Raw genomic sequence first — 19,143 nt, 5'->3', positions numbered from 1 at the left:
CGCCTGCCCGGGCTCCACCGCCCCTGCAAGCCGCCCGGGCTCCGCCTGCCCAGGCACCACCGCCCTCGGCACCGCCTCCCCCGGCACCGCCTGCCCGGGCTCCACCGCCCCTGCAAGCCGCCCGGGCTCCGCCTGCCCAGGCACCGCCGCCCTCGGCACCGCCTCCCCCGTCCCCGCCTGCCCCGACCCCGCCTGCCTCGGCACCGCCTCCCCCGTCCCCGCCTGCCCCGACCCCGCCTGCCTCGGCACCGCCTCCCCCGTCCCCGCATCCTCCGGCAGCGCCTCCCCGGCGGCGGCGGGTGGGGCCGCACATCACGCCATGGGCGCTGCGTCGCACGGGGGGGGGAGATGGTGTCTGTGGCCGCGGCGGGAAGCTCGTCCCGGTGTGGAAGCGACACCGTTCCTCTCCGGGATGGACAATCCCCCCCAGGTGGCACCGGCAGCCGGGCAGCGGCTTGGTGTGGGCGCGGGAAGTTGAATGGCATAGTTTGTGAATCTGCAAAAGTCTCTTCAAATCCCCCCCGGCTGTGGCAAAAGCGCCTTAATTTGGCTTCAGTCACTGCTCCGTGGTCTGCGGGCGCTGTCTCGCAGCCCGCGTGTGTCGCCGTGCGGATGCAGTGACCCCGGCAAGGGCACAGGGGGACAGGCCGTGTCGCAGCAGCAGCGCTGGGAGTGCCGGCCGCGCTCTGCCAGAACAATCTGTTCGCTTGGGCTCTGCTTGGGATCAATGTGGGACCTGTCTGGGAGGAGGCACGATGAAAGCAGGGCGGGCGTGAAAGGTTCTCTCTCTGATTTCCCCACCTCTTTATTGCCTTCGCCGAGACTTTATTGCCTTCCCAGGCGGTTAATGCACATTACTCTCTGCTGGAATGTATGTATGGCCAGACCGCGAACGAGGATTTGGGAAGGGCTCTCCCCAGGTGGGTGTGCCCTTCCAGTTTGCGCAGTGGATTTTTTAGGTGAGGCACAGTGTGTGCAGAACTGACCCCACCGTTTAAGTCCTGAGGTCCATCTGCCACGGCCGAGCGAGCTTGAACAGTGACAGTGACGTCCTCGGGACTGTCTACAGCACCCGGTACCGACCCTGCTCAGCATCCGAGATCTGACGGGATCGGATGGCATTTAACTGCCAGGGGATGGTCTGCACTGAGACTCGAACTCAGGTCCTTGGGATTCAGAGTCCAGAGTGCTCTCCTTTACACCACGGGACTGCCCTTCTGCTGGAATAAAACTTGTAATTTAGCTGACATTGCCATCTGCGGACAAAAATGCAGACTAATCTGGGTGTCACAGCCTCAGGGGCTAACGTGTTGTCCGGAGACCTCCTGGGCATCACGTAATCCCACTTTCTGCTGAAAACAATCTTGTTAAGAGCAGGGGGCTCAGGAAATTACCTGGTTGCATCATGAATAGCTTCAGAGATGGAGATTTCACAGCCTTTTTGGACAAACTGTTCCACTGATTGACTGCACTTAACAGCAAAAGGTTTTTCAGTATCTAAAGAGATTTTCCCGTGTTACAGCTTGAAGCTGTTGCTTCTTGTGCTGTCATGGTGTCTCTGAGAGGAATGTGGCTCCCCCTTCTCCACAATGGCCCGTTTGTTAGCTGCAGAGAGCAGTAAGATGTCCCCATAGTTAGCTTTCTGCTTAGGTCTGAGCACACACAACTCATGTGTTCCAGCAGCCCTGGCTGTTGTGATGGCAGTAAAATCGATTTGCTCGAGGATGTTTATTTTTTTATTGTTGTTCTGGGAAGCCTAAACTAGGTCACAGTACTACACCTCAAAGAGAGAGGAATAACCCAAACCCTTGACCTGCTGACTACCCCCTTAGTGATGATACACCCTGCTAACTCACAATCAGCATCTCACTCAGCCCAACCACCCCAGTATTCTCTTCCAAACTGTTTTCCATCTAGCTGCTGCCCAGCTTGTACTTTTCCCTGTGAGTATTCAATCCCAGGTGAAGGACTTGGCATTTGACAAATGCAAAACAAAACTAGATTAGCTAAAGTTATATTTTAATTGTAATAAAGAAATAATTAGTCAGGACTATTCAGTGTGATCCTAGAAGCAGGAGAACGAGGTGCCCCATTTTCTAGGCACTCCACATAGGCCGAGGATGTGGTTGGCACACCTTGCATAGCTGCAAGTTAAAAAAACGAAAGAACCTTGTTTCAATGCTTGTGAAAAAGGTGAAGGGTGGCAAAGCTGACTGAACAGAAATGCCATTCTTCCTGAAGTAATTACATAGTCAGTAACTGCTTTAAGAATCGTAGGTGAGAGAGAACCAATTTATAATGAAAAACAAGCAAAAGGAAAGCTATTTTAATAACAATTTCCATCATAAACTAATTTAAAGTCCACAACATCACACTTGTCTACCACCTACAGCATAAATGGAGCAAAGAGGTAGTATTTAATATTTATCTAACTCTCTTACGGGTATCTCTAGATGGCTAAAGTCACATTTTATTCTGTTACACTCCCTCAGAGTGCTGCCTTTTTGCACTCACACACTGAAGTCAAGTGGTGCAGCTATGAAGACTGATTAACAAACATGGAAATCTTGCGTAATGGCAGATGCAGAAACTCAAACATGTGTCTGTTTTCATGTGGCCTCTGTACCTTCGCAGCCAGGTGACCAGAGCAGGGTATGCCTTCAGTCCTCACGTGCCATCAGTCTTGGTCGCAGCTCTGAGGAGGCAGAGCTGTCTCTATCAATTCATGAGAATTTAAGTAGAGTTGCATGAGTGTTATTGATGACAAAACTGGCACCATTGACTGCCTCATCTTAAGGATATCTTGTTCCTTATGGGCAGGGAAAAAGCCCTAAAGAGTTAACCCAGGTCAGTGCTGCAAACAGCTCTTTGCCTTGTCTGTGATACACATGGCCCAAAAGAGATCACTCCCATTCTCAGATGCTCTTCTAGAAGGACATTTATCAAGTTCTGTTTTATAAGGTTCCCTTTGAAACCCAGGATTTTGCATAGCTCTTAGGGACTGTCCACTTGGAAAGTTAATGGGAAATACTTACTCAGGTTCTCAGCAGCATATACAAAACAAGTTTTCCTGCCTGGAAGAAGAGACCAATACTAATTCATCGAACAAGTCCTTTAATTGACCATTAGTGTTAAATTTGCCTTTTCCCTCACTGGATACCCAAAATGGTGTAAAGCTGCCACCAGGTAGCTCATGTGAAATAACTGCCAGCTTTGTTCTGTTCTGTGTCTTTGAGGGAAGCCTTGAGTGTTGTTCTCAAAGGTGGAGGCCTTACTGTGTATCCATCCCTTTATTCAATGCAGAAATTAAACTTGTGTTACCACTTCTACTAGAAGCTGAAGCAGCTAGTGGTAACGACCTTGCAATTTCTAGATGGCAATCTGTCTGAAGAATTCCTTGTGTATACCAATGAAAATATAGTTTGTGATCACTTTGCCGCAAAGCCAATTAAAACATCCATTGTTGTTTATTCCACATAAGTTTTTATAAGCCTTCATTATTTCTATTGCAATAGCACCTAGAGGGAATTGCAAGAATTTTGGAGCTATGGTAGGCATCACCTTGCACATGGGAAAGTGCAGTATTCTCCTTAGATCTCTTGCAATCTTTGTGCAGACAAGCTGCAACAGGTGAGTGAGAAGTTTCACCCAGTTTCTCACACCTCCATTCATTGTGGTTTCATCCATCCATTTCACCACCTGGATGAAACCACTATAGCTTGTTCCAAGACTGTTTTACCAGCTCAACTAGAATAATGCTAGTAGTAAGCAAACCTGGCATTTCTCATTTGGTGTTGTAAGTAAATAATATTCTTTTCATCAGCTGTCATTTATTTGCCTTCCTCACATGTGGAGGCCTGCTTAGCTTTTTATTACACATGACTCAATGTACCTGTTACTTTGGTTAGATGTTTTTGTCTTTAGATTAATCATATGGGATCAAATCAAGAGCCTGATGCTGCCAGTACTCAGTTAAATATTCAAATAGTTTGTCAGGTGATGCTTAATCAAGTCTGTTCATCATCTTTTCATCTATCTGCCCTGGTGTATTTTGCTCTACCAACCCCTTGTCTGTGTTTCCCCTTTAACCTGAGAAAGTCCTATACTCACTCTTTAAGGTCACATACTTTCTGCATTTATCCTTCAAGTCATTGAAACTTTTGTCATTTTTATTATAATCAGGTAAAGCTATTTATTGCCTCATAGCAAAAGTTTGGGACTTGAATTAAATTAATTCAATCTTTGTTCCAGTTTTACTACAAACTTGCTGGATGATCTGGGCAGGTCCTAGCCTATGCAGTGCAATTTCCTCTTCTGTAAAGTGGTCCCAATGGCATGGCAACATGTGTACTAAGAGCTCCAAAACCAGATGTCAATCACTGAGCTTTTGAAGGAAAACACTGTAGAAGCACAGCTTATTATTACAGCAGTCCGGGGACACTCTGCACTTGTTGTGAGCAAACATGTGCAGTATGTATTTGTGCCAGACACTGTGCATAAGCAGTGATATGCTGATGAATTTAAAGTTTGACCTACTAACAGCTGTGTATGGTTTGCATTATCATAAATCTACTGAACTCCTGTAACACCATGCTGCTACTCAGTGAGGAATTCAAGATTTGTTGTCAAAATGGAGAATATGGGCAGAACTGTCACAAAGGAATCCTTAAGGGCACTACCAGAACTTGGCATGAGGAACAGGAGACAGGTTTATGAGCTACAATTCACCTGAAGAAAAGCCTGATTATGATTAGGCTTGAAGACATTTCATTAGTTTTATAACAGTTTGTCCCAGTGAATGGGGTCTGATGCAGTAGCATGGCCAAGGCAATGCATGCAGACTGTTCTTGGAGTCTCAGAAAGTGGTATAATTCTTTTACCTCTTCATGTGATACAGTCCAGCCAAGCAAATCATGAAGTTCTGATATCACTTTTCCAACAGGTTTATCCAGCCTATATCCATATGCTGCATGCAAAGTAAGTATGCATGTGTGTATGTATGTATCACACAAGTACATGCTTGTGCACTATATATGAAATTGCAGACTGTTTCAGGTCTGCATTGCAGGTTAGTGCCATGCTCCATCTGTGCATCCAAGCCAGTGAAACCGCTCCATCAAAAAAAGTTGCATCCCTTGTTGCTTCCTGATTTAGCTGTTTTCTCCACCAGCACATCCTAGATGGCTCTGCTGGCAAGGTGCAGCATATGCAGCCTTTATGCCAGTTCTCAACCAACTGACTTGACATAAAAGCAGGACATTAAAGCATTAGTCCAGATAAAATGCCTTGTCAACATTGTGAGAGCGAAATGGATTATTTAGAGACAACTTAGGTATGTGTCTCAGATTTCATTTTGCTATGCAGCTACAGCCACAGTTGCTAGGCATATGGTCTTGTTATTGATCTCGTGAGAGTTAGCATCTCTAAGTCACTGAGAAGATGAAGCAAAATGTATATTGATTCATACATTATAAGATCAAGGGGACTATGATGATCACATAATGTTAGTTCTTGCATAGCATATATTTTCATCCAGTAACTCCTGCATCACACAAAATATTTCAGGTGAAACGTCTTTCAGAAGGAAAAGACATTGTTCATTAGGGTTTAACTCAAATGATGAAGGAATCATATCAACTATTTGTTTATTAAATAATGTTGCAGCCCCTGATTTTGGTGGGTCTGAATGACCACCTTACAAGTTTCATTTTCACCTTAAAAGGACATGTTTCCAGCCTCAACCAATTGGAGTCAGACCACCGCACCTAAGGTGGGGTCACTTAAGGTGATATATACCTGTGTTTTTGAATAAACTTGGGATTTGCTTGAACATCATATTGGTGTGTGCAATCTCACTAGAGCCTGGTCGGCAACAATTGGTGGACCTTGACGTGATTTGAGGACATGGAAGCCATCTGCAGACCTGCCTAGAACCTTAAGTGGTGGCCCCTGAGAGCTGCTGTGCCCCAATTTTTTTTGGGTGCTTTGTGGAGAAGCCTCCGAGAGCTTCTGTCTCCCGTAAACTTGGGAGTTTTGTGTAGTGGCCTTGAGAGCTGCTGGAAGAACGTGGACTGAAAGAACCACGACCTTCAAACTGGTGAGTTAAAGAAACATGGGAAATTCCAATTTGACTAAAACGAACTTATCGCTTGATAAATTTGAAAAATTAGCTCATGTTACAAAAACAAACATTGAAAAACAAGCATTACAGGAATTTTTGGACTGGTGCTTTAGTCGGGGGCACTTAACCGATGCCAATTCCACATTTTCCATAGACTTATGTGACAACATTGAGGCAGATTTGTGGAATTTAGCGCAAACTGCACCCGAAGAATTTTTACCACTTATTCCGTCATATACAGCTATAAGGAAAATGCTGTTAGAGGTAGAACGAGCCCGTAAAAACCTCGAGCTACCGGAGAGAAAGGAAAAAAGCCTGCTTCTGCAGAGCGGTTTTTCCCCTGAGCATCCTTCTGCACCGCCGTGGGCACCGCCGCCCGCGGGACCCCCGCTGCGGTACCCCTCTGCCACACCGCTGCCGCCCGTGCCGCTCGCGGAACCCTCGCCGTGGTACCCTTCAGCGCCGCCCGTGCTGCCCGTTGGACCCCCGCTGCTGTTCCCTTCGGCATCTCAGCCGCTCTATCCACAAGCGCGGAGCCCGGAGCTGAGCCACGGAGCCAGCGTTGTGCCGTTCCCGTACCCACAGGCGGCACCGCCCGCTCCTGCTCCGGAAAACCTGACGGAATCACATCAACCATGGAATCAAGGCTTTTTCACGTCGTTCATCGCCGCAAAAAGCCAAGAAGTCGCCTTTGCACCGCCTTATAACTACCAAGAAACAGCCTATGCACAGCAAATGATCCCAGAGCCCACCTTTTACCTGTCTGTACCACCGGCTGCTGCTGTAGGAGCAGCCGGACCTCAGCAGCAACCCTGGAACCCCACAAGACACGCCGCAGAAAACATCCAGCCATTCCAAACCGTGAGTGACTTTTATTTATATCCTGAATCCGAGAAAATGCGATGGGGAGTGCCCTCAGCCGAGAGAGAGATGAGGGAAAGCAGCTTTACTCCTGTCCATCCACCTTCGGCACTGCCGCCGCCGCTGCCGCCGGCGGCAATGCCCTACGGGTACCTCGGGGCTGGGGTCGCTCCGCCGCCACGCTCCCCGCCGCCCTGCGGGTACACCGGAGTTGCTCCATTGTGGCTGGAAACTGCCGCGAGAGACATTTCAGCGGGGCTGGAAACTGCGTGGCCAGGAAAACAAAGAGACCACGTGATTGAAAAGCCCGTGAAAAGTCACCACGCGGCTGAGCCAAACAAAGAAGCTGCGCGTGCATTCAGCACCGTGGCACCAGGACCGCCCAGCCCCCCTCCCTACTGCTTGCCAATCAAGGTGCATGTGCAAGGCGCGAGTCCACCGCAGCCTGCAGGGGCCGGGGTACGGGAGGAATTTGCCCGCCCCTGGGACAGATCAGTTCCCGCGCCACCCCCACCACCTCCTGCGTGGATGGATATGCCCATCGACTGCGTCATGGAGAGGGTAGAGACTTCTCCCCAGTGGAGCGGAGCCAGCAGAGCTCCCCCTGCGCATTCCCTTCACTGCGCGCCATCCACAGTGCATGCGTCCCGGGAGCGAGTTCCCACGGCGCCGGGCGCGCAAGACACAAGCTCTGCAGCGCTGGCGGGGACTCCCTCCTCGATAGCCGCGCGCTGCCCGCAGCTGCCAACACCGGCACTGGAACCCCCCGCGCCGGTAGGGACTTTCCCTGTGCTGGCAACCTGGTACCTGCAGCCTTCATCACTGACAGCCACACCCACTGGCTGCATTCCAGAATGGAGAGCAACATCACAGCCGTTTAAAGCATGGCACCGAAAGAAAAAGAAGCCTCTGTTTGGGATATGCTGGGGGGAGCTGGGAATCACGATGTAGTAAAAAAGGGATTTGAAAGATCCAAGAATGCTGCTTTAGCTGTTTTTTCTAGCCTTCCTAGAACAGGGAAGCCTCTGGTAACTCAAAAGACCATTTCAGAAGCTTTCACAGCTATTGTCAAGCCAGATGAAAAGCATCTACCCACCATAATTCAAAGGGTAGTTAAATCTAAATGTATCTCTTGCATTTGTAACTTGTCTTGTTGCTGTTACTAATCAAAATGTATGGATAATGCTTTCTCAACAGGCAAATCTAGAAAATTTCTGCTCAGATAACATGGTTAAAGCAGGAGAACCAAACAAAGTGTGCCTTATAGGAATACCTTATAATAACATCAAAGATTTCATTCCTTTTGGTATTGAGGAAGCAAAAGTGTCCTATCGTAGTACTGGAGAAACCATAGCAGATATGGCAATTGAATACTTCCTTAGAGAGAGATCCACAAGAGCTAAAGCTAGTAGGAGCTCTCCCTGGAAATGAGTCATGTGTTGAATTTCACCCTGTGCATTCTAGTGTATCTGAATGGTCAAACAAACACTGGTCATAGCAATATTTTCCTGTGGGAAGTACAGATGTCACTCCTCATAATAAGAGTTACACCAATAGCAGTTGGTGTTGGAATGTTGTTGGTTCACAAAATACAAGCTACGCAAAAACAAGATTGGTTCACACAAAAGGTAACCAGAGAAGAGCGCTGCCTCCTGGATATTTCTTAATTTGTGGTAGTAGAGCATGGCCTGGAATACCTGCCCAGGTAAAAAGTGGACCTTGTTATTTAGGCAAGCTGACCAAATTTACACAATCAATACAAGAGCATGTAAAGTGGTCTAGTCCTCAAGCTGAGGAAAACACCATAGAACATTGGAGTGATACAGGAAATTTGCTAGCAGCAGTTTTTTCCCCAGTTGGTGTAGACAGAGCATTACGTTTAGTGCAAATGCTTGGCTACTGGGTGCAGGAACAACTAAACATCATTGCCAAAATGCTTAATGAGTTCTCAACAGGTGCTGATAAGATAGAACAAGCAGTATTACAAAACAGAGAAGCCCTAAGACTTTTGTTGATGATTCATGGTTACCAATGTGATGAGTTTGAAGGGATATATTCCACAGAATTAAGCAAACACTCCAAAGAAGCACAAGCAGTGAAAAATAATTTTGGCACACTAACAGTTAACATTTCTCCTTTAAAGAAATGGGTTCATTCCCTGAGCCTAATAAGCTGGCAAGAAAGCAGCGCTGATGCAAGGAGTATTGATCCTGGTTGTTATTATGATTTGTTTGATTGTTCTTATTTGCAGGACTAGTTATTAACTGTCCAATCAAACAAGAACAGTCCAGTTCAAGAGTATGTTGTTTAGCCTGTATTTTGAAATTCTGTTAATTTTCCGTTAAAGGGCAGTTTTGAGCTTATTGCACTGCCAAGTTGCCCAGCAGGCTGTAAGGGTAAAGACACCTGTCCCCTCAGCTGCTGAACATTTTCTGCAGAATGTAAGTGGTTATGTTTAGCCTTTGTGAATTTTCTCTGTGAATTCACACTTGTTTCCTGCTTTACCAAGAATGTATAAAGTGTCTGAGACTCGAGGCTATTCTCAAACCTCTGTAGTGGCCACACAGAAGTTCTGAGAATGGACCTTGAACTATAGCATAAGGAGATTTAGCTCAGCTGGACTGAACTTACTTCTTTGCTAAGTGAAGTCACTCTGCACTCTTAAACACTTTGCACAAAATTTAATGAAATTTGTAGTTTTGTATACAGTGGTTTGAGCGGTGACGACTGCACAAAAAGACCACAATTTCACGCGTGAAAGAAAAGTTTCTTGTTTTTCACTAGTTATAAGTTTGTAAATTCCAAGTATACATGTCTTAGTCATGTATTAGTTTGTGTTAGTTTACAAAGGTTACTGTACCTCCTTCCAAAGGTCTATTTTGAAAAGAGAGGGTTAGGTAGGGATGTGTAAACTGCAAAATACCCTGTTAAGTCTTGAATTAGCAAAATCTAAAATCTTCAAAATGTTTTTTCTCAATTTTCAAAATTTTCAGCCTTTCTGTTCAAGTTGCAATATGCATGATCCTAATGGTGACAATTTCCCCATTAAATAAGTTAGCTAAGGAGTTATGTGTATTACGTTGTTTGTATTTTTGCTTTGTTCTTTGAAACAAAAGGGGGAGATGTTGCAGCCCCTGATTTTAGTGGGTCTGAATGACCACCTTACAAGTTTCATTTTCACCTTAAAAGGACATGTTTCCAGCCTCAACCAATTGGAGTCAGACCACCGCACCTAAGGCGGGGTCACTTAAGGTGATATATACCTGTGTTTTTGAATAAACTTGGAATTTGCTTGAACATCATATTGGTGTGTGCGATCTCACTAGAGCCTGGTCTGCAACAAAATAATTATCCTCAGTCTTGAAAATTCACAGCTTGAGGTTTGAATTTCTCTAGTTTCAGCCTCTTGATACTGTTTTGACATGCTTTCATGTGCAAAATTAAGGAGCTTTCCACTCCCAGAAATTGTCCTTTGTAGTGATTTAGGCCATGAACAAGTCACAGCACTTTTCTTTGTTACTCTTTGAATAGGTTGAGATGCTTTACTGAGTTGTGGCTGTAGGAATTTTTAATGATTACTTAAAATGTAACTCAACACAATAGGAAATTGTAGGAATGTGGCAAAAAACCTGGGATGTCAAACACAGTGTCAAAAATATGGTTTTCAGTATAAACTCTTCTCCCCTTTTATAAAGCACGAAATCCACTGTACACCATAATAAGCATATCAACAGGGTGACTTTTTTTTTAACTGAAGTATGTCAGATCAGTGTGAGGGCCAGTTTTACATTCAGGAATAATAACAAAAGCACTGAGACATATTTGACTAAAAGTCGTTTGATTCCTATGTTGCTTTTAATAATCTTCCTTTCAGAAGATCTGACCTAATGGATATTAATGTCGTGGGGAATTTGTCAGTGATATCTAGATCTTTGAAGCAAACCTTGTTTTGTCATGCTAAATTAAGTTTTCCTGTTTCTCAAGCCAGGGTGCCCTTCCCCCCCCCCCCCCCCCCCATGAATGCTATCTCATCTGTGAAGACATGGAAAAAAATAAAAGTCTAATAAATCAAGTGGAATAGAACAAAGTGGTCTTTGCATAAATAGGAAACTAATTCTGGTATCGTACAAAGAGAGAGCGGAGAATATAGAAGAATGGAAAAAAATACTGAAGTATGCAGAACAAGATAATCAGAATAGTATATTTTTATTGAAACAATGGCATAGGAAACAATGGAAAAATGTGTTTTAGCAAAGCAACATTCTTGTTGCAGGATATTAGTCTTACATGGAATTACATAAATTTGTGTATGTTTTATCAAATTCATAAAAGGTCGGGTCAAAATAAACCATGGAATTCAGAAACCTTTGAAACTATCATGACATTCACATGGGCCAAAAGCAGAGCTGCTGTGAGAATGAACAACTCCATTTAGTCCCAGGTGTGCAGTACAGTATTCTGTTATTGGAAAAAGGAGCCTTGTGTGTTATCTTTGGTTAGGCTCGTAGCAAATGTTAACATGTTAACACCGATGACTCAAGGGTTCCAGTCAAGGCCTGTATTTTATGTCCATTCCGTGTTCGCATCCAATTAATTACAAATGGACTGGGGTCTGTGCTACCTCATTTTCTGTACAACAGTTCTGAAATTTCTGAGACACCATATATGGTTAGCTTATGGATTTTCCAATAGTCACCAAGACTGGCTGAATAAAGAAGTGTGAATTGTTCGTGCAATTAGCTCTGACTCTGAGGCAGATAATCATCATTGTTAAAGTGCATTAAATATGACCTGCAGCTATTTGATCTTGTGCTCTAATCCTCTCAGCTATTCTAATCTAAACAAAGGTGGGTGGATAAATAGTGAGATGTTTTCATTCCAGAAGAACATGTGCAAGTCAAGAGGTGCAACACTGCCTTTTGCATCATAACTAAATACATGTGCCTGCACACTGCACTGCAGGGATCGTCTAAATGAAGAACTCCATGTATTCGAGATCTCTAAGGCTACACCACTACCATGTCACTCATGAGACACTACTTCTCCCTATACACTGTGAGTTTTTCTCTTTTGCTCTTCCCCATCCTACAATGGCTTGACTCTAGCAAAATAAAAGAAAGATGCCCTGTACTTTTCCTTGACTCACTGGTGTAGCCTGTTGTTTGGTTGCATCCATCCCACTTGCAGCTGATGGGAAGTCACCAAGCTAATAGCACCTGCCTAAATCCCATGTGAAGAAGACAGCAGGCTGGGCCCGTGGATCTGAATGTGCAGAGAGGCAACCCTAAAAGTAATGTGCTAGTGGAGCCAATTCTTTTGGGATGTAAGCTGGGAATATATGTCACTCTCTGAGGAAAAGAAACCCCCAAACCTAACCCAAAACCCTATGTGGCCCATTATCCTGTCCCAGTTCTATTTCACATCATTATATTGTACCAGGATTCATCCTGTCATGTATGAAATAAATTTGGTGCCCCTTAATTTCTAGTCAAAATTTACTTATCTGTTGACATGAACTGATGAAGAGCTGCTGCATTTCACTGGCATGTGAATGAAATCATCTATTTCCTTGCTTCCCTCAGCAATGCATTTCATGACTTAACAAAAGTAAGAGCATCCACAGAGCACTTTGAAAGCCTTACACAAAAGACACCACAACTATGCAAAGAACTACTGTCAACATTAGTGAATCACTTCAGCCACCAAGGGAAAGCAGGTTTCCGTTTCAGAACAACGAACAACCCACAGCGGTATTTACTGAGCACTTTAAGATAACAACAGCTACATAAATACTAAGAATTATTAAGGTTTTTTTGTGAAAAGGTTAATTGCATGGTTATAAATGCTATTGCAACTTTCAAGCCCATCTACAGGCAGAATAAGCACCTTTTGATTGCAGGGAACCCAAAAGTAAAACCAGCGCTCCCTCCAAAGGCTCCAAGATGAAAAAAATGCTCCCAACAGGAAGGTTTCTAATGAAAGTCCTGTTTTGGTTGAATAGTGTCTTTGCTGATGCTATATTCAACTTCAGTCTGAATGGGGTAGAGAAAGACTTCACTGCCAGTTCTGCACTATGGAGACCTTGCCCCAGACTGTGTGCTGTATCAGCCAGCACTAAGGAGAGCAAGGAGAGAGCAACAAGCCTCTCCCTTCAACCTGTGCTAGTCCTACATTTCAATTTTTGTTTAGATATAAGAAAAGCCAGTTATATCCCAATATCAGTCACTGGAGGGAAAAAAAAGAGGACCTGGTAACTGCATCATCTCAGAAGAAGGTCAGCAGGTGCTCTGTACAGGACACAGCACCTCAGGTGTTCTTCACATATTTCACGAGACCCATGGCTGCAGTGACCATTCACAGAGGCAGCTGGACACAGGACTTTGAAATTCCTACTCTAAATGGTGGGGAGCAGACATGCATCTTCCCAAGGACAAACATAGTTGAGGAAACTCTTTGCTGAGTAGCTGCCTTCTTGAGGTTGAGATGATTCTCTGAAGAAAGTAAACCTGGCAGAAGGGAGAGACCACCAGCAGATACTGGATACCTGCATATCGTTGTCTCAGCTTGCTTACTTCAGCTGTTGCAGGACCACTGTTGGCTTGCCTTGTCCTCTCTCCTATGCTCTGCTATCTGGAAAAAATAGGAGACCTTCACCAACAGTGGCTGCTTCCACATTTTTAGGAAGATTTCTTGATCACTACAGCCTAGCTGATATTTAATAGTATGTACTGCATGCCTACTGAAGACCTTCTAATGATTATTCACCTTCTTCACCAATATGAAAGAGCTTTTCATCTTGAGAGTGTGGTTTTTCCCAATTGTTGATCTGAAGAAAAATAAGGGAAAAAGTTCAATATTGAGACCAGGCTGCCTAGAGTCCCTTTAGTGTTCTCCAGAACATTATGTTCATCTTCAGCCCACTGGAAGCTCCAAATAAAGCTTTCCTCTCCAGTGCTGTTTGTTAAAGAAGTTAGAGTGTAGTTCCATGTAATGCTGTGCAACTTAAGTTCCCAATAAGGCTCTTGAGATTTCTGCATGCTCAGTATTTTTTAGTCTTTTGCAGAACTTAACCCTGCATACAGTCATCCCCTAAGCATCTTGCATAATTCTTTGGTTCTTACCAGTTCATCTGCAAGTTTCTCTTAGGCACAACATTATTTTAATTTAAAAATATGGCAGCATAAATTACCTAAACAAACAAATTTTTCTGGTATCTTATTACATTGTTGGAAAACTTAGGAGCTTTCCTCATTAATGCTGAATAGAAATTGAATAGCAATTCCAGCATGCAAACAAAAGTACACCGACTTCTGTTCTCTTCACCAGAACATTGGCTTCTTACCTAACTTACTCACAGAAAGAATAACGTTATGATTTGGTAATATATATATGGCTAATTTTCACTACATAAATTACATTCATTTGTGCTAGCTCAGTAAAATATTTTCTTTAACACACAAAAGCAGAAGTGCAACAGTTCAGCTGAATCCTAGGCAGACTTTTTTTTAAGCAAGAAATATTTAATTTCCTTACAATCTTTGAAGGCAGGTGGCCTGAATTTATGTACTGAACTAACTTGTTACCTCAACTCACTGTAAATTAATCTCTAATGTTTTTGTGGCCAACAGGACATGGTATATACAGTTTATCCTGCAAAAATGACTGGGGGTTAATGGGGTAATATGGTAGTATTACAGTAATATGGTTAAAAGATAGCTCTTCACAAACCACATGCAATTTGCACTGCCTTCCCCACACAAACACTAGTAGCATGTCTAAGTGTCTTAACCACAGCAAAGGCCAAAACTGCTGTTGGGAGCTCATTTCCTATGCCTGCATTAATTAGTGAGCCTGTTCAAGTATGGCTACGTGTTACCATCTCACCAGCTGCTGAAACACCTGTATACTGTGCACTTCTCCCCTAGCTTCTGTCACAGACCTGGGGAATAAGTGTGTTGCATAGTAGCTGTGGGTACTCAACCATAGTGTCATGTATCTGTGGGTGTAGAACATATGTATAGCACTTGTATAGTGTCTGTGCTGTTTGTTGTGCCTGACAGCTACATTTCTGATGTACTTGCACCAGTGGATTTATGTTCTGGTTGGTTTACTCAGTAACTGGTCCTCCCCTGTCACAAAAATGCATATACATAGACTGTAAATTTGGGGATGGATCCCCTTAGCACTGCATAGGCATTGCAAGAAACTGCTCCACTGTGTTTTCATTGCTGGACAGATTGACAGATCAAGATGCTACTACTGAGAGGACATGTCCTTGTTTTTTGTTTGGTTCATAGCTTTTGGCATCATTTGTAATGCTTTTGATAATTTTTATGAAGTTTCATGTAGTAGCCAAAAATGTTACCAAAATCCTGGGCTGGCAGGAGGACTTGTTGTATGGTTATGATGATGTTGCACACAGGATCTCATCTATAGCCTCACATGGAGCTTGGAGGTAGAGGGGAATGGTCTGAGCCAGCACTGTCACCAAAGGGAGGGCAGCAGCACTGTGGGGCCATGCCAGGACCAGCTGAATCCAAACAGCTGCAAGGTCTGGGCATCCTTTTGGCACAAGAGCTGAGTGCTCCTAACCCACACATGCCTCCAGGCACCTGTTACAGGTGTGTGGCCATGGCAGTACAGGGTGTGTGTTTGAAACAGCAGGAGAGCTTGCCTGTGTGGGGATGGATGTGCTGCAGGCGTGGAGGAGCGAACATCAGTGGGATCCTGTAGTACAGGCAGGGCTGTGCTGCATGTGCAGCCCTTGGGCCAGCCCCTGCTCTTGTCACTGTCCTGTGTCCAGCAATGCCAGGCAGAGGCCCTAGCTTGTGGTGACCCTATGGCAAGGGCACTGTGCATTCAGGGAGCGTGTACCAGAGAGGCTAATCAGTTCTGCAAACTGTTCCAACAAGCCCTTCTTGGGCAACCTAGGTTTGCTGTCATGCTGCTGTGGTCAGGGCACATCTCTGTCAAACTGCCTTTGCTACAGGGCTGCATTAGCTTTTCCTCTGCTTTTCCTTTGCACGGAGGAGTCGGAGGATGCGTTCATTTTTTGTTAGTTCTGCTGGCAGTTCATTTGCCTGGAAAACAAAACCTTAGAGGTTAGCAGAAATGCAAGAGTACCCAAACGTGGTTTAAAAGCATTAAACTCTAAAGATGGAACTGGGCATTACAGCGATATGGTTTCTTTCAGTGTTGTCTTCACCACTGTTGAAGACATCTTAAGAAATTATCTTTCAGTGTGCAAGTCTCAGTTAAATCTTCAAAATAATCCCAATGTGGAATTTGATCAGTTTATTTTGTGCTGACTGTACAGGCTATATTGTATCCCTTGGGTTCCCTATGCTTCTGCCATAGAAGGAACAGAGAGCATAGCTGCTGATTTTCTGGGAAAGATGAGGCAGGTTTTTATGTATTGAAGTCCATAAAAATCCAAGGGAAGAATTCCATTGCTATGAAATAGTGCTATGCTGTAAGATTGGTAATAGAATATGAGTTTGGGTGGTTTTTTTTAAATTTATTGAATACAATTTTGGTAACATAAAGCATTTATAATGAAGCTACTTCTGAAAATCAGTAATTCTGTCCTGCAGATATACCCTGTTGTGCCAAATTACATGTTATTTTTTAAAAAAAATTAAAAATCACTAGGAGAGGTTACAGCTACGGACTTTCTTAAACTACATGGCCTGCTGCTGCAAATCATTATCAGTAGCAGAAAAATCTTGTACATTGTTTAGATTATAGTATCAAACCAAAATGCATATTAATGCCGACTACTGTGTGAACAGCATTAACTCTGCTGCCATCAAGTGGAGTAATACAGACATTAACAGCCACAGATACATTAAATGAGCAAAATATTTACAAGGTATGTGCTGAATTACTTGTATTACAAACTTTTGTTCACCTAGCCATAAAGCAGAAGTTAACACCAGACCATCCATTCACACCTTAATAAACCCAGCTATATATCAAACACTATCAGCAAATTGTTCAGAAACGCAAGTCAGAGGAAAACATTTTCATGGAAATTATCAAAGAGGTAAACACTCTACAGAATAAAACCAAGATAAGTATTGTACAGATAAGTTGCTGTTATAAAAAGCATGCAAAAATAATTAAACAAACTAACAGATTTATAGTAACATATGGGAAAGATGCATGTGATTTGGGATTTTTTTTCTTTTGCATTAGCAATGCCCTGAATTCTAACCAAGTTTTCTTATCAAAGATACTCAGATATACGTTTTTTGTTCTGCAGAAATAGCCTCCTTATACATCTATATGGAGATATGAATATAACTTATGACTTATCAAAACAGTAACAAATAACTGTTTTCCTAAAATGCAACCTAGCTAGTGCATGACTAGTTATAGTTAACAATTTAATCTGTGGTGCTCTAGTGAGTGAGTGTGTGCTTTGGTTTATTCTCAGACTGATATAAATTCTCAAGAACTGACATCACCAGTGGCACTGCCTAGTACCCTTAGAGGTGCTTGTATACAGAAATGAACAGACTAAATGGTGGTGCTTCAGGAGAGGATCAAGAGGCAGCCATGGAGCAACACAGAAACACAGGCTGCCCACACCTCCATGGCATATACAGCTCCACTACCCAGTGATCCCCACTTGCTCCTTACCTGGGAGGATGGCATGCCAGGACATACCTTGTTTCTCAGGCACGGATCTGCTCCTGCTTCAAGGAGCAGCGCCACTGTCCTCACGTTGCCACTCAGGACGGCTGCGTGGAGAGCAGAGGTCCCATTCTAGAAATACCAGTGGAGGTGTTTGTACCATACATGGGAAGAAAGCAAAAGGCATTGAAACACAAATGTCTGTAAAGAATAAACTTGCCAAGGAGAAAGACGTAATACAGAAGAGATTAGGCCATCAAAGGCATAGTGCCTGATTTAGACATGGTGCAGGCAGGCAGGGAGCTATGAAGGAGGTGATTTTAAATGCTTTAATAAAAATGAGAGTCAAGTGCTCTCTACCACAGCAGTATTTCCTTTTAAAAATTACCCTTGTCAATAGATTAGAGGTGAAATGAACACAGCACTTGCTTCTGCCTGGCAAAATCAGTCATTAGCAAGTGAAACAGAAGCGCAAGCAGTAATGGAAACCATCTGTGCATTTTATCTTCTTTCTCTTATGATTAATGGCCTCAATGTCAGACAGCTGAGTGGTGGGGTTTTTTATGGCTGGCCTTTTCTTTGTGGTTGCAAACTGACTGTTCAAATAAGTGTGGGAGCTATTTCATACTTGTAATTAACAACTAAGTCAATGCCACCTACATTATCAAGTACATCAAAATGGTTGATTTGTTGCATACACAAGACTATCAAAGTATGTGATTTATAGACATATAAAACTAGGTCAGCTATTAAAAAGCAGTTTCCAAATATCTGTTATTTTTCAAGTCACTTTGTGATTTCAGAGGAAAACAAAATCAAACAGAGAATCTGCTCACAACATATCTGTGAGGACACTATTTTCCTGACTAAATGCAATAGAGGGTTGGGTATAATGCTAAAAACTGCACTGTCAAGAGTAATCAATGCACAGTAGAAATAAAATCAGGCAACAAAAAGCAGGAGAATTCCTTCTATGACACAATGTGCTTCCCCATTCCAAAAATTAAATTCACTGTTTTGTTTGAAAAGATTCATTTGTGTGTGGCATTAAAGGCTAAGATATGTTCATTTTTCTCTTCACTTTTCTTGGGCTCAAGGTCCTATGATCTTCTTCTACCAGTCATAAATGCTATGTCTTTCATCAGACCCTTTGCTTTTTTGAGATTCTGCCTAAAAATCTGTGTGTTTCACTACTAACCTTCAGCAGGCCAAGTGTGGGAGAGAATTTCAGCAACTCTTCTATCACATTGTTGTACCCTTTAATGGCAGCCTTCAGTAAAGCAGTCGTACCGTCCTTTAAAAGAGAGAGGAAGTCAGTTTAGTTGTTACCAATGCTTTACTTGCATTCCCCTTGGCTGGAGTGATACAGTGGCTTTGCTCCTCTGATGGGAGGATTTCCTCTGCTCATCGTCTTTGAGGAGGGCACCTCCACAGCACGTGCTGCTGGTTTTAGGGCACCTGCAAATTGTTCTTCTGGCAGGTGAAAATTTAAGGGTAAAATAAACCAGTGCCATCATATATCA

The 19,143-nt window shown here is 43.6% G+C and overlaps 1 protein-coding gene across 1 annotated transcript in view; it reads right to left on the bottom strand.

Annotated features, from left to right (window-relative positions):
- Positions 1 to 11,169: 11,169 nt before the first annotated feature.
- ANKRD29 (ankyrin repeat domain 29) overlaps positions 11,170 to 19,143 on the bottom strand; it is a 36,182-nt gene continuing 28,208 nt past the window's right edge. Inside the window, exons 8-10 of the mRNA XM_071554665.1 lie at positions 18,819 to 18,914; positions 17,654 to 17,752; positions 11,170 to 16,062 (exon numbers count right to left, since the gene is read on the bottom strand). Coding sequence (XP_071410766.1) covers positions 15,979 to 16,062; positions 17,654 to 17,752; positions 18,819 to 18,914 — 279 coding nt within the window. The 3' untranslated portion in view covers positions 11,170 to 15,978. The remainder of the gene's footprint in view (positions 16,063 to 17,653; positions 17,753 to 18,818; positions 18,915 to 19,143) is intronic.

The sequence above is a fragment of the Pithys albifrons genome, chromosome 4, assembly GCF_047495875.1.
Source record: "Pithys albifrons albifrons isolate INPA30051 chromosome 4, PitAlb_v1, whole genome shotgun sequence".
In the NCBI taxonomy this organism is placed as follows: Eukaryota; Metazoa; Chordata; class Aves; order Passeriformes; family Thamnophilidae; genus Pithys; species Pithys albifrons.
The sequence above is the reverse complement of the archived record's forward strand: the minus strand, read 5'-3'. Positions and strand labels throughout refer to the sequence as shown.